The sequence below is a fragment of the Triturus cristatus genome, chromosome 3_2 (assembly GCF_964204655.1).
Source record: "Triturus cristatus chromosome 3_2, aTriCri1.1, whole genome shotgun sequence".
Taxonomy (NCBI): Eukaryota; Metazoa; Chordata; class Amphibia; order Caudata; family Salamandridae; genus Triturus; species Triturus cristatus.
In genome coordinates, this window is record NC_140584.1 from 859,350,417 (window position 1) to 859,366,632 (window position 16,216).

At 46.3% G+C, this 16,216-nt stretch overlaps 1 protein-coding gene across 1 annotated transcript in view; it reads right to left on the reverse strand.

The window, feature by feature from the left end:
- Positions 1-3,618: 3,618 nt before the first annotated feature.
- Positions 3,619-16,216, reverse strand: part of SEZ6 (seizure related 6 homolog) — a 1,090,094-nt gene continuing 1,077,496 nt past the window's right edge. Inside the window, exons 16-17 of the mRNA XM_085649158.1 lie at positions 7,220-7,322; positions 3,619-5,693 (exon numbers count right to left, since the gene is read on the reverse strand). Of these exons, the coding sequence (XP_085505284.1) occupies positions 5,664-5,693; positions 7,220-7,322 (133 nt within the window). The 3' untranslated portion in view covers positions 3,619-5,663. The remainder of the gene's footprint in view (positions 5,694-7,219; positions 7,323-16,216) is intronic.

Below are 16,216 nucleotides of genomic sequence, written 5' to 3' on the forward strand. Positions count from 1 at the left end.
AGAGCTTTTCTTCTGCACAACTCCACCCAGGACGATTCCTTTGATCAAGTCACAAGTTCACACTCCTCCTTTGCTTGTCCAAATAAACTGTTCAATAGAGTTTATTTAGTCAACTGTGACTTTATCCCCATAGCCTTGGCCATTCATAAATTTCATTAATTTACTATACACAAGGCCTTCCTTCAGTTTCAAAAACAAGCTCCTACAAACAAAAGGTCTCATTTCCAAAACAAAGCCTCTTGCCCACATAAATAAGCCCTACTATTCAAAGAAGAAAAAAAGTAATGCCTAACACCCTGCAAAACAAGACACATCACGTTTATTAATATTCTGCTTCGTATCATACTGGGAAGATGACGAGCTTTTGCCATATCCTGACTAAGCACTCCAATGAGTTTATTCCAGAGTTTGCAGAGTGTGGGGCACGATTGGAAGCCTACCCACCTGAGCAAAGCTAGTCATGGACCGCGCAATGATAGCTGGGCCCATGCCCCGCAGGCCACTTTAGGATGATGTTGTCTGCCAATCTAGATGAGAAGGAAGGAAGGAAAGGGGAAGGGTTGATACTGGCCAACATTGTCGAATCCCATGGTCTGACATAATTTCCTACGCAGACGACACCCAACTCATCCTTTCACTCACCGACGACCCCACCCCCACCAATCCAACTTCCACAGATGACTGGAATGAAGAACAACTGCCTGCAGCTGTACACAGACAAGATGGAAGTACTGATCTTTAGCAACACATGGAACAACTCCTGGTGGCCATCTGACCTAGGACCCACACCCACTCCCTACGACCACACGAGAAACATTGGAATAATCATTGACAACAAGGTCACCATGAAATCACAGATAAACACCATTTCCTCAGCCTGCTTCCTCACTCTGCGCATGCCACGCAAGATCATCAAGTGGTTACCCCTACACACACGATGTACTGTGACACAGGCCCTCATCACCAGCCGACTGGGCTACGGCAATGCCCTCTATGTATGAATCGGGGCACACCTCCCACAGAAACTTCAGACCATGCAGCACCCAGCAGCCAAACTCATCCTCAACCTTCTTTAATGAACCCACATCACATTTCGCCTCACTCCAGGCAACTCTACTGGCTCCCTGTACAGAAGAGATGCCAATTCAAGCTGCTGACCCACGCACACAAGGCTCTACACAACCAAGGACCCGCCTACATTAACCACCGTCTGAACTTCCACCATCCATCAAGAAGACTATGCCCCACCTCCCTCTCACTTGCCCACACTCTTCGTATCTACCAAAGCAGAGGTGGAGTACCCACTTCTCCCACATCACAGCAAAGGCCTGGAACTGCCTCCCCACGCAACTCCGGACCATCACCTCACTTCTGGAATTCCGAATGGCCCTCAAGACCTGGCTGTTCGAATAAGCTTCTGGGACCTGCAAGCGCCTGGATACCCTATCATTGATTAGCTGTGCTTTATAAATCCTGATTAATTGATTGAAGAGCAGCATAATGTGGGGCTGGTGGTGGTGGTGAGAGTATGCTATGTTGGACCCTGCTGTTGTGGTCAGTTCACAACATTTTAGGGTGGAATAAGGCACTACACGGGTACTATCCCAGGCCCACAGTATTCCTGCTAAACCAACGATGAAGTTTTCTCCTTTCTACCTGTAGAAACCCCTTCCAGCTACTCTTGTGTGGCAATCGGTACCTAGTTAGAGGAGCAGGAACAGGGAGCCCTACCAGCGCCTTAGCGATAAAAGGTAGATATCATGGTTCAGTGACACCTGGAACATTGACATCAGCTCCTTCCCTAAAAAGGCCAACAACAACATTATGACCCCTGGCTCCCAGGGAGACCGTAATACTGCAACAAGCGAATGCAATATGTGGATGAAAAACCTGATTCATTAATCTGCTCCACTGAGAAGCAAGAAGAAAAAACCTAAACCGGTGCTCTCCTGGTTCTGGAAGGATCTGTACTCCGTAAGAATTTCTTGAGACAGCTTGAAAAACCTAGAGATGAGCACCTTTTATATGTAATCTGGCTAGCCTCGGGCTGCCGAAAGAAACTACAAATGTGCTTGATGTTTCCCAAAATTCCCCTAAAGTTCTCTTCAACATCATTAAACAAGTCAAACGCCAGTCTGCAACTTGCAGAGTCTACACACCACCATCCAATTTGTAAATGTCTTCTTACAGATAGTAGACTCAATTGAACTTTCACTTCCACCAAGATCTGTCAATCCTGATGAGTGTGTACAGAACTGCAAGAGCCAATGGATCTGGCCACACTGGAGGCAGTCTCAAAGGTAGAGCTTCTTGAAATCATATGTAAAGTCAAACCTTCTAACCACCTTTCTGGCACACTGCCTGGGACCCTTAGCAAGGAAATGGCCAAGCTGTAGATACCATACTGGACATCCCCGGTGAATCCCTCACTGGAGGAGGGTGTTTTCCTTGTTTGAACATCAGCCAGGTACTCCCATCCTTGTGAAGCCTACAGCCCTGAATAACATCTGACCCAAAGCAAGGGGTTCCACATGGTTCGATCCTATTTCCAGCCTTGTTTAATCTCTTTCTTGAATGACATGGAGAGAGTCTGAGTAACCCTGGAATTATCTTTCACCAATATACAGATGATAACCAGATTTACCTGAAGATTTCTTGCCCACCTGACATCCTTGCTCTTTCCAATTCACTCGACAGGATTCAAAGGTGTATGGCTAACCACCACTTAAAACTCAACCCAACAAAAACAGAATTTCTTCTAATCTCACTCAAAAAACTCCAACCTCCCTGCCCCAGAGTGGCTCACTTCCTTCTCTCTACTGAACTCTAAATCTGCCATCATGGAGAATACTAATTCATTGGGATTTATCCTCAGAAATCCTTGACAATTGCCTTAACAATCATATACAAATCTCATCTGTGGCCAAGAGTGCCAGCCACCAATTTAGACTGCCGTGAAACATCAGGCAGTTCCTCCTTCAGCAATACCCGAACACTGCAGTCCAGGCACTGTTACTTTTCAAGCTAGACTATGCAGACTTTCTCCTCTCCAGCTACCCCAAAGCATATCTGTCACCCCTGAGGGCAGTGTTTTAAGCAGAAGCCCTTTTGTGACTGGTCCAAAACAATTGATCACATTTCTCCTATTCTTCGCACCCTACAATGGTTTCCCAGTGAAGCACAAGCTCAATTTAAGATTGCATGCATCTTCCACAAAGCCCTTCCCAATGCAACAACGTCCTATGTGGTTGGAAAACTGATCATCTCTGTCACTCGATTAGGGTGGAGACATGCGGAAAACTGCTGCTGGAAGCTCCAACATTCAGGCAGGAACATTTTATGAAACAAGCATTCTCTGGCAGTGCAACTAGGATAGGGAACTCCCTCACACCAGCCCTTTGCCCAACCTCAAGACTTGCTCCATTTATAAAGAATCTCAAAAACCTCCTATTTGAGAGACACTTTGGATGGAGCTATGATACCTTCTCCACTTCCCTGTTGACATTCTATGCAGATATCTGCCTGACCTTTCTCCCCTGATTCCAACTGCTGTGCCAATAAGTTTTGTTGCTTATCTGTTATTTTTAGTTTGATTGGAATCCTCCTTTTTCTTGTTCTTTTGTTAAGTGGTGTAATGCTCTTGGGCCTAGTTCACTTCATATAAAGCTGCAAAAATAATTTAAGTATGTAAATACATAAAATAAACAAATACAAACATAATTCCCATTCACCTACAAAGTGACTTTGTGCCATCTGACCAGTCTTGAATTACACAGGAAAGAAAGATTCTTTATTCTCTTACAATTTCAGTTTATGCCATGTCAACAATATCATAAAACAAAAGTGTTCTTGAAAAATAACATCCTTGTTCTTTAAAAATATCCTATTTGGTCTCTTGGTCGATCTCCTGAGTTTTCCTCCTGCTTAAAGCATGCGTAAGACCTTCGGGGGAGATTTGCTGATGAGTTTACAAACAGTTAGGAGTTCAACAATAATATTTCTTCTTTTTATGGTGTTGTAGCGAAAACTATTCACCGCGGGATCTGCTCACGAGTGGGTTAGGATACCTAATAAAGTTAACTTGGACATTCTAACCTTCACTGTATTTTATCTGCCCAGCTCACTGAAATCTTTTAAATCAACTTTTTTTTGTCAAAACTATCTTTGAGTCTTTCAGGGTCTATCCAACATTTTGTTTATAATGGTTTCTTGTGAGGATCTCACGGTATCCAAATCCTGGTTCTTTATGTGTCATGTGGCCAGCACTGTCCTTATAAATGGGAAACCTTTTAGATGGAGTACATTTTAGGTTTGATAATACAGCATCTGAGAGGAGATGTCATATTGAAAATGAAAGGATTGTCTCCATGACCTGGGATACATATTTGTCAATATGGTACAGGAGTAGGCAAGGCAAATTTCCCCCCCAAATTTAATTTCTCAGTTCCAGAATCCTTGTGGGTTATTTGTGCTGTGAGTAAGAATATATGGAAAAGCAGCATATGCAGATTTTAGTCTAGAATAAAGAGCCTTTCTTCCCATTTGTGGGATCTTCTGTGGATGAATAGTGTACCTCTAGACACTACATCCAATGGCTTCTCCATGTAAAGATACTTATTTCACATTTAGTGTACCCTTGCGGGCCGCAACATTCAGCACTCATACTGCCTTCCTGCAACAAAGTGGGAGAGGAGAAAAGGGATTTTATTATCATCCATTTATGCTGTCAGAGGTTGTTTTCTGCTTTTGTGTTGGTTGGTTGTGTGGTCAGGTAGGGAGTCTATAAAGCCAAAGGAAAGTTCAGCACTGTGCAGCTCGTGCAAGTGACCGGTGAATCACAGATCCATTATATTCCTCCATGACGGAACGTGTATCAGTGGTCTACTGGTTGGAAGAGACTGGTGTCCCGTTGTTACTCTAGAATGTTAAAGGTTGGAAATTGATGAATGTATTTTGCAAATTTACCCAACGAACCCAAGACCTTTCTCCTTGGACACCGCACTGCAGTCTTTGATCTCTTCTGCATGCGTGTTGCACAAAGGCTAACGGAGGGGAGTATTGCAGTATAACACACCTCGCTGTGAGTAATTGCTTCTATACCTCCCCCCCATGGGCTCACACATCCTGTAGGGATGGACCTTGTAATGGTTTCCTATCTAGCCTTCTCTCCTCATTTATTTGTGCGTCCAGGTGCCAAATCTTCCAATACCCAGAATCCTCAACCTTGTACCCTGTACACACTTCATTGGAATCCAAAAGGGAACATCCAATGTGGTTTGGGGAAGTGGGGGAAAGAGATGTGTCCATGTTAGGCGCGTTTTTTTCTGGTATGACCAGAAGTGGTGGAAAGGAATACACCACCATAGGCAGGATACTAAGTACATGGCTCATGGCTGCCATAATAGGAAAGGAATAGTTCCAAAGTCATCATACAGTGCCAACTGCCCCACTACGCGAAGGAGCTGCAGCAAGAAGAGTCTTGTCCTGGGGTAGTATTTACAGTGCAGTCCTGCTGGTGAGACTCATTGTGTCAAGAGAGAAGGGTGCGTGGCCACAATAGACAGGAGAGTCTGCTTGAGCGTGCAAGATCGTTTTGCCTCCTTCCCTCCCTACACTACCACATCTTGATGGGATCGTACAAGGCCTCCCGGCAGCGTCGATGTCTAAATGGACACTTCATACTCTCTGGTCTCCTAGAAAAAACAACACAACGTTAGTTACTGGAATGCTGTTGTTGGTGTATATCATAAAAAGCTGCACCATTTGTACACCATGCAGCAATGCACCCTTCTCCCATCAGCTGAATTTTTGGAGCTCCTTGTCGCAATATCCCTTAGGCCTATGCATATTCTGATAACAATCTCATTCTAACCCCTTCCCTTCCCTCCCCCAATTTCCAATTGTCTCCCCTTTTCGCAATAACAACCCACTGTCTTCTGAATTTGTCCCCCACCACTCTAACCTTGCTGATGGCTGAAGCAAGAAGATGAAGATGACGGGGTTGGGGAGAGTCATGCAGGACTTACTTTGATGATGAAGGTGGTAGCAGGAGTTGCTGCTGGTAATCAAACCGTGCTAGGAATGAGGTTAGATAGGCTAGTCATAGTGGTACTGCAAGTTTACTTTCACCGTAGACAAGTCTCAGAGAAGCTCATAGTGATGATGGGTACTGTGATGGCATTTGCGATAGTGATGGATGTATTGATGGAACAGTTTTTTTGATGATGGTGGCATTGATGACAGCACTGTTAATACTAGTTTTGGGAAATATGTCAATGGTGATGGAAGCACTAATGACAATGAACTTGGTGAAGGTGACAGTAGTAGTGGTAGCCCTGATGCCCATCTTGCAGGAAGTGACAGCATTGCAGACAATGTTCGTGAACAATCTGACATTGGTGATGCGAGCAATGATGAGATTGGTCTTCAAGAAGCTTGTATCAATGATGGCATTACTGATTATAGTAATCCTGGAGAAGATGGCAGCACCAACAACAATGGTGTTAGAGAACCTGACACTGGTGATGGAAGCAAGGTTGTTGCCGGTTTGAAAGAAAATTATGCTGGAGATGAAATTACTGAAGACAATGTTTTTAATGAAGATGGCAATGGCAATTGCAACACTGGTATGAATGGCTCTGAAGATGTTGATGTTGAAGATGGTGGCACTTATGACATTGGTCCCGTTGAAGCTGGTGATAAGGATGATGATACTGGTCTTTGAAAAGATGACAAATGTCCTGTAAGCATTGATGTCAATGGTTGTGATGAAGTAGATGCTGATGATGGTAGCACTCATGAAAATGGTTATTTGAAGAGCTAAAGTGATGAAGGTGTCACAAGTGAGACTATTTGTGGAGAAGCAGATGTTAGCAATTGTGACACCAATGACATACCCATTAGGGAAGCAGATGTTGAACATGGTGGAGCTGAAGAATGATCCTACAGAACCCGTTCATGTCAATGAGAATGGTGATCACATTGCTGTTTAGTAAACTGATTGGGAGAAAATAATGCACATCCATGTAATGGTTACGATGAGATGCAGAGATGCAGAGAGCTTTATGTTCATAATACGTCTTATGGTTGGGGTCACCCCAGTGGTGAGCATGGAGATATGAACATGTATGCCGCCTACATTATGGAGCATCCAGTATCAGGTAGAAACTGCTAAAATGACAGGGTGTAGGTCCTGCAGCTCGAGTGGGTCATTACTTACTCCGGATTCAAACGTTGGATTATCAAAAGCCGATTCCACAGTGATCTGGTCGTAAGGTTGAGAAGCAGTGAGAGGCATTCGGAGCGATGTCTTGCCCTGTAGTCTGAGAGAGACATTGAAGAAGGATGTGGTGAATTATTACAGACCTTTACAAATTCTAAACATTAAACAAGAGTCTAGAGCTAAGAAAAGCGGATGATGAACAAAGGTTGTTTCTCTATCTGGACATATTTTAGTGTAGCTGATAGTCCTCTAGCACTAAGAAGATGGCACTGGCTATGGAGGCATGTTATGAATAAGGACCATCCGGAAAGCCTCAAAACCGTGACCTATATAGTTCTACTTCGTGGATCATGAAGTTGTGAAAAGGGAGGTAATATGGCCTAGTTTGCTCACAGGGTGTTTCTTGGACAGTGACTTGTCAGATTCTGAAGTAGTGGATGTGATAACATGGTTACAAGTCAGTGGTTGGGGGTATTCCACTCAGATAGTTCCTCAAATGTGGAGCTCCAGAAAACATAGGAGGATACAATGCAGGCAAATAATAAAACTGAGAGGACTCCTCCAGAGGCTATAGCGCTGCCTATATTTGTGTGCCCTAAGAACCTGACTGAGTGAAGTGAGCCATCGCTACCGACCTTGAGGACCTAAGAAACCTGTCTGAGACTACTGCAGCACCAACTAGGCAACCCTTTAGAAGGCACCGAGTGAGTGTGTCACAGTTGAGGGCTTGCAGATTGAGGTAACAGCTCAATATATAAAAGAGGTCTGTGTTATCAAAAGGTCTTTTGAAATGATGCTGATCGTCTGGTTCAACTAATGTATCAACCTTTATACCTTCTGAAGTCAATAAAATGGGTACCATTGATTTGGGGATTCAAAAATACCCAGAGATGAGACAATTTGTGACTCTCAGAGGCACTTCTACCAAGAAAACCTTACATTGGTGCTCTTCTGTCTACCACAGACCTCAGATCGGTAGTCAGTAATGGGAACCCATCAACTCTCCGGGATTCTGCAGTGTTATTGGTCCAGCTAAGCGAGACCCTTCCTGAAGCTGTCTGCTGCATCATGGGAGTAGGCTGTCATCTGAATGAAGCAGGATAGTTAACTCTACCCAATGGCTGGCCTGCAAAAACCGGCAACCATCCCGGTGAATGTTCTTCTACAGGTCTACAGTCGACTGCCCGGTCTCATCTCCCAAAATAACTGAGAGCTCTCTAATGAAGTACTTGCGATCTCTCTCACAATGTGTATGTACCATTGACTTCCTCAATGACCTTCATTCTCCACTAGCCTGACCACAACCTGGCTAAGCTGACCAGCTGCCTCTGTTCTTGCTCTGTGTCAGTCAGTCAGTCAATTATCTTTATTCGATTATTAAAAATCATAAAAGAACGAGCAAAAATACATGTCACCATTTCATCAGATCACAGATTTTTACAGACAATCATTATAAAAAAAACACTAAATTTTACAATAAAATGTACATAAATATTTAAAAAGGATAAAAAGAAGGGTTTATTAAAACACAAACTCATTCAAATGAATGAGTAAAGAGGGAATTCATTTTTCAGAGATAAAGTGCCTGTGCCTTGTACGATGCTTATTTAAACGTGCTCCTGCAACTAGAAAACTAGCGACTGAAAAAGCTACTTTTATGTTAGGAAGAAGTTGCAAAAACAGCAGGGCTGGTTTTACCTGAATAAAGCCCTGATTACGTAAAATAGGGAACAAATATCTTTTTCTGATCTCAATATAATGACCGCAAAACATAATAAAGTGCATTGTGTCCTGCGTTGAAAAATGATCGCAGTCACATGGTTCAGCATCATCAGGTCTAGCCCAGGTTCTGAAATCGCCCAGTATAAAATGGATTAAATCAAAGCGAAATCTTGTTAAAAGAAAGCGATGGTAAGGGTTTATTACCGACAAAAGGTATGGTTCCATTCCTGGAGCAGAGGAAAGCATACAGTGTTTCCTTACCATGGTTTTTTTCAGCTCTATTTCTTCCCTCTCCAGAGCATATAAATTTGTCAGAGTGTTTTTGACTGATTTTAAGTCTTCATGGGTTATTCCATCTGGAGATGAGAAAAGCTCCGGACGACCTGCTAAAGTAAGCTGGATTTTCACATGTCTTACCCATGGAATGTTAAGGGCTCTATCCAGGGCTAAACAATCTTTTAAAATAATATGATTTAGAGTAAGCTCCTGGTTGAGCCAAGTTTTTAACCAGCCAGTCACTGGAGCTAATTTTAGGGTGTCAGATATGTAGCCCAAACCTAACTCTGTATGCAATGAGAAAATCGGAGTTGATTGGGGAACAGAAAGCAGAGATCTCAAAAATTTATTTTCTACGTTCTGTATTTTGGCAGAGCTAGTATATCCCCAAATAGCAGAGCCATAGTGGGCGACTGACAAACATTTTGCTTTATAAACTTTGATGATACTTTCCATAGGGCGGGCGCCCAGTTTTTTAGCAAAACCTAGCAGCCCTGCGGCCGCTCTAGCGACAGCGCTGCTTTTAACCAAGAGCTGGGGGCCCCAGGTGCCCTTTTCATCGAAGGTCACGCCTAGGTATGGAAAAGAAGGGACTCTCTTAACCTCCTTCCCCGCGCAATAAAATGTTAGCGACTTTCTTTTCCTACCTGCGGGTCCAGCAATCATTACATGTGATTTTTCTGTATTAATTTTCATGTCCAGAGATGACATGAAAACTCCAAAGGAAGAAAGAAGTTTGTTCAACGCAACTCCGGAGCGTGCTAAAAGAACAGCATCGTCCGCGTACAGGAGGACAGGTATCTTTGTCTCCCCTGCGCGCGGGATGTCACTATGGGATTTTGGCATTACTGCCTCAAGGTCATTTATGTATTAAGTGAAGAGGAGGGGGGCGAGTATACACCCTTGCCTAACCCCCCTCTCTGACCTAAAATGACAAGTGCATCTTCCTTCCCTAGTGACTCTAACTGAGGTCATAAGATCCTTGTGTAGCTCAGCAAGGTATTCAACCAAAGGGAGGTCGAGTCCCACGGCCAAAAGGATCCCCCACAGCTTTGACCTGTTGACCAGGTCAAAAGCTGAGGAGAGGTCCATGAAGGCCATGTACAATGAACCCCCCTTGGCGATTACATATTTATTTAAGATTAATTCTAGGTTTAGGCACTGATCTAAAGTTCCTCTATTGGCTCTAAAGCCATATTGTGCATTAGATAAAATACCCTTACTTTCTAAAATCAAGGTCAATCTACCTAAGAGGACTCTCCCTAAGATTTTAACACTCGAGTCAATAAGAGAGATTGGCCTATAACAGGCCGGGTCTGTCCTTTGTCCTTTCTTGAAGATTGGCACAATGGTCGAGTTTGCCCAGCTAGAGGGGAAAATAAATTCCCTTGTAGCATTAAAAATATTAGTTAAAATTTTTGAGCTAAGTTCAGGAGCGCTCTTAAAAAAGTCTGCAGGAACCCCATCTGGCCCCGGTGCCTTTTTGCAGAGTGTGTCTTTAATTGCTTGTTTCACCTCTTCCTGAGTAAAGGGAGAGATGTGAGTTAGCGGTTTTAGGAGAGGAGTTTCGCGTTCTATAGTGGTGTGAGTATAACTATAGATGTTACTAAAATGTGTCACCCACTGTTCATCTGGGATAATGCAATCTGCTCTCTGATTATCTAATCCCACAAAATATGGGTGATTTATAACTGCCCAAAATTTAGCGCTATCTTTCTGTGTCTCGGGCAGTAGTAAATCATTCCAGGCCTCGTCTTTTATCTCAGATTTCCTCTTCCTAATAGCTAGATTGTACTGTTTCCTCAGTAGCGCTATCAGCACTCTGTCTCTAGGTTTAAGTTTTAGGGCCTTAAGAAGGGTTGAATGGGCCCTAGAACAGTTTGTGTCAAACCATTTAGGGCCCTTTGTTTTATTAAGTTTTGCCTTTACAGTCAGATCTAAGTTGACTTGATGGCAAATAACACTAAAGGCCTCGACCTGGGGTTTTTATTATCTAAACAGATAGCAATTTCACCGGCGACTTTGGCCAGAGTTTCCTGCAGAAAAATGATTGGGGTAACTTGTTCCCATTTGAGCCTCCGATTTTGATCTCTTAGCACAAGGTCTGTCGCACACAATGTGTCCATCTTCCTAGTTCCCAAGACGCCTTGAGCTAAAACCTCTAAAATCACGGGATTGTGATCACTAAAAACAGAAGTTTCTACCTTATAAGCAAGTATTTCAGGTAGAACTCTTAAAGAAACAAAAATATAATCAATGATTGAGCCAGAATCGTTACCCACGTATGTCGGTGTAACAGGGCGTTCGATACTGTAGGACCGCCCTCCTATAGTCAGAAATGTTGTACACCAGATGCCTCGTTGACCCCTTCTCTCCCCCTGCAGCAACCCGAAGCGACAGGCACACTGGAGGAGACATATCCCTATTATACGCAGGACTGGCCCGTGGAAAGGGGACAGGGCTCCTTTAACTTCGCCTTTCAGACTGACGAGACCACTCCCACCGATGACGTCACGTTGCTAGGATACACAAAAGCGGTAGGATTCCGGAAGACGACGGACGGCGTTTCCCAGGAGGCGGAAGGAGATTCAGTGCAGAGAAGGAGGACGATTCGAGAGGGGAGAAGCGGAGGTAGCAGTACGGAGGAAGGGAGACCGGACGAAGACGACACCGACAAGCCAGGAGGCCAACGTTACCACGAAGCGCCCGGCCACGTTCCCAGGGGAGGAGCGTGGCTCGAGCAGGTACGTGGAAGGGTAGCGGGTTGGTTGGGGAAAGCCACCTCACCACCATTGATAAACCCAGACCCGTAACACCGAGACCGCATCCAGTACCCTGCCCTAGTATCCCCCTCACACGTGCACCTCCCCTCACAGTCACGAGAGAGTGAGAGCACTACAAGCACTTGGTTTCCCTCACTCCCGGCCCTACTTGTGTCCCGGCGCACGAGATCCCTGACCTAACCAGTACTTTCGTCTCTTTTGTCCTATACGACGGAGGGAAGTCACGGAGGGAACCAGACCGGGGAGTCAACAGCAGCGGACCTGAAGACCGAATAGGAGCGTGTCGCCCTGAGCGTCAACCAGACAGTCCAAAGATTGAGGAAGCCGGAGACAGTCCATCCTTGTACCGAACATTATTGGGAGAAGCCCTGTACCCGGTTGAGAATAAAGTGCTCGACCACACTGCATTTTCTTGTTTGTCGTCTCTGCCGCCCCTGCCCCGTCACACTGGTGTCAGAAGTGGGATCCAGTCCGTCTGTACGACAAGATGGACGCCCTCATCCAGCATCTCGTAAAAGGACAGGAAAAGTTAGAATGGGCAGTACAGAGGCAGATGACGTCAGTCCAAGCCGACCGGGACCTTTTCCAAAATACTATCGCGGCCCACATGGAGAGTCTGCAGAAGAGTCCTCCGGTCGCAATAGTACAAACAACCCCGGAGGCACGACCCCTTCCCGCTCCTCACCCCTCAGGACTGGCCTTACAGAAATATACGCCGGGGGAGGACCCGGACATGTTCTTGATGAACTTTGAGAGGGCTGCCAGAGCGATGGGATGGCCGGAGGACAAGTGGCCCTTCTTTTTGGCGCCGCTCCTGTCAGGGGAGGCGCAATTTGCATATCAGGTGGCCAACCCCATGGGCACCACGCCCTACCCAACCATAAAAGAGGTCATCTTGGACCATTTAGGGCTCGATGGAGAGGCATACAGACTCCGCTTCAGGAAAGAGAGGGGTATACCAGGCGAGAACCCCAAAACTTTGTTCTTCCGATTGAAGTTCGCTGCGGACAAGTGGCTACGACCGGCCACCAGCACGACGGAGGAAGTAATGACCAAGATATATTTAGAACAGTTTATGGAGGCCTTGCCGTACGCCTCTCAGAGGTGGCTCAAACAACACCAGGGGTTGTCCTTGGAGCAAGCCATTGAAATGGCTGCGAATTATGCTCGTGCACAACCTAAGGTCACAGGGTGGGACTACGAGAAGGGGACAAAGATACAGACTCCCGTCAAGACCGAGAGAAAGAAACCAGTACCAGACAACCCGAAACCTAGACCCCTAAGAGTTGAGGGAACACCGCTCCGAGGCCCCCAGTGCTTCGAATGTGGAGAGTGGGGCCACATAGCCCGCCTGTGTCCCAAGAAACGAGCGACCGAGGAGCCCATGGAGGTTGGGTATCTCCCTAAGACCATAATGTATGCGGCTGAAACAGGTCCCTCGTTTTATGTGAGTGTGACTCTGAACGGTAAAACTGTGAAAGCCCTCTTAGATTCGGGATGCCGACAGTCGGTGGTCCAGAAAAAACTGATACGTCCAAACCAATACGTCCGGGACGTTCTGGTACACATAAAATGCGTCCATGGGGACTGTTAGAATCCGGGGTCTCTGGTTGGCGCAGGTATGCACTTGCGACAAGCAGGGACCCTTTTCATCTAAGTCAGGGCAAAGGATCACCTCTTTAAAAATAACCCCTGCTCACCCTCTAGGTAACGTGGCGCGAGCAGTCAGGCTAAATTTCCAGAGGGCATATAGGTTAAGCGTTCAAGTTGTCCCACACAATAATCACCACCCCACCACACAAAGACACAAGGCTGTATTTATGTCCAAAATATAATTCTTTATATAAAAGGTTTTCTTTCAGGCAGGTTGCATAAATACAGTTCTCTTGGTAAAATAATCCAGTTACTCTCAAAATGCTTTACGGGCAGTCCACAGTTGTAAAAATGGCACAGTTCTCTTTAAAATAGGTTTCTTAGGTCTTCTGGGCACTTCGTAGCGCCTTTGGGGTGCCTTTGGCAAGGTTTTTACAGTGCCTTGCCGTTTCCCACGCTTCTCGCGTGAGCCGGAGTACGCTTGCCGAGTCTCACTCTTCTCGAGTGAGCACCGGTAATGCTTTTCAATGCAGTACGGTTAAAACGTAGGTACGGTTCGAACCTTGCTGTTCCCAGGGTAAGTACGGGTCGAACCAAGGCTGTTACGGCTCGAACTCAGCCAAAAGGAGCACTTTTCAAAGCGCCATTATTTCAGCTGGCAGTACGGTGCGAACCAGGCACAAGTATTTACAAGGCGGGTACGAACCAAGGCACTTCACAGGCAGTACGGTGCGAACCAGGCACAAGTATTTACAAGGCGGGTACGAACCAAGGCACTTCACAGGCAGTACGGTGCGAACCAGGCACCCGTAGTTACAAGGCAGGTACGGTTCGTACAAAGGCAAGTACGGGCCGTACTTTTCACGCGCTGGCACAATACCTTGCAGATTTCACGGGGAAGGTTCGTGGCGGCCTCGCGGTCCAGTCCAGGGGTGTCCCACGTCGCGCTGGTGTCCCCAGTGTCCAGGGGGCGGCGGAGCTTCGTGGGGCGCTCGGGCAGGATGCAGGTTGTCACGAAGGGGGTCAGAAGCAGGAGGGCAGCCTCGGGGTGAGATCACAGCGCCGCGCGCTGTTAGCTTCGGCCGGAGACGCGAACCAGGGCACTTTAGTCCTTTGCAGAAGCCTCTACAACCCGGCAGGGGTCACAGGGACTCGGCGCTCAGGCGCGGAGATCTCCACCTTACTTTGCGAGCTACGGCTCGAGGGGGCAACTGTTCACGGTGCTCGGGCTGTCAGGCCTTTACGTTGTTTGCAGCCACGCCAGCAGCAGAAGTCGCGTTGCTCAGCGAGATCAGGGGATGCACAGGTTCTCCGGGGTCAGCTTGCTGAATCACTTCAAGGCACTTCTCCTCTTCTTTCAGGATGGTAGCGCCCACTGTTCCTGGGGCGCAGGTCAGGGGGCAAGTTCACACGCAAGCCCTTGGAGATTGTTTTAAAGGCACAAGTTGAATCAAAGTCCTTTTCTTCAGGCTTTCCCTCTCCTTCCAGCAGACAGGCACCCACTGCAGGCCAGTCTCTCAGGCAGAGAGACAGTATTCCTCCTTCAGCTTCTCCAGGTCCTTCTCCTTCAGGCAGAGTTTCTTCTTGGCGCAAACAGGATCTAATTTCTTAGGAGCCAGGCTCCTACTTTTATACACCAATTCTTTTGTTCTTTAGCAAGTTCACACGCAAGCCCTTGGAGATTGTTTTAAAGGCACAAGTTGAATCAAAGTCCTTTTCTTCAGGCTTTCCCTCTCCTCCCAGCAGACAGGCACCCACTGCAGGCCAGTCTCTCAGGCAGAGAGACAGTATTCCTCCTTCAGCTTCTCCAGGTCCTTCTCCTTCAGGCAGAGTTTCTTCTTGGCGCAAACAGGATCTAATTTCTTAGGAGCCAGGCTCCTACTTTTATACACCAATTCTTTTGTTCTTTAGCGCCAGGGGGCCTGGGCCTGGCTCAGTCCAGTTTTTGGAGCACTTTGTTGTGGTGACTCTGCGCTTCCCTTTCAGCAGCAGGGCAGAGACATCAGCCGCTCCACAGGGGGCGGCGCCGGCTTTGTGCTGGCAGAGCACAGGTCTATTCAGAGTCAAGGGTGGACTCCTCCCACCCATCCTGGTGTAATCTCTCTACCCACCACCTGGCAGCCAGCCTGTCTCTGGGGATTCCCCAACCCTGCTCCTTACTGTTGCTAGGCAGAACACACACACACAGCAGAGGCGGACTGAAATGGCCAGGTCAGTAAATACTAACTTTCTAAAAGTAGTATTTACAAACGCAGGATATTAAAATAAACTTTACTAAAAGAAGTATTTTATTATTCTGAGTTCAGGCATACTAAACATAATTGTCTACCATGCTCTATGAGTCCACTGGGATTACAGGGTGTAGTAATTCCAGCAGCCCATTCTGGCCTATGGAGAGCAGGTAGCCTTCAATAGTGAAAAACGAAAATGGCTGTAATTCACTATTAAGACATGCCACACACATCAGGGCATGTCCTACCTTATGCCTACAATGCACCCTGCCCTTGGGCCTACCAGAGGGGTGACTAATATGTAGTTAAGGGAAGGTTTAGGGACTGGCAAGTGGGTGCACTTGCGCAGTCAGCGCGACGGTACCAGACCGCACGCAGGTTCTGCAGTG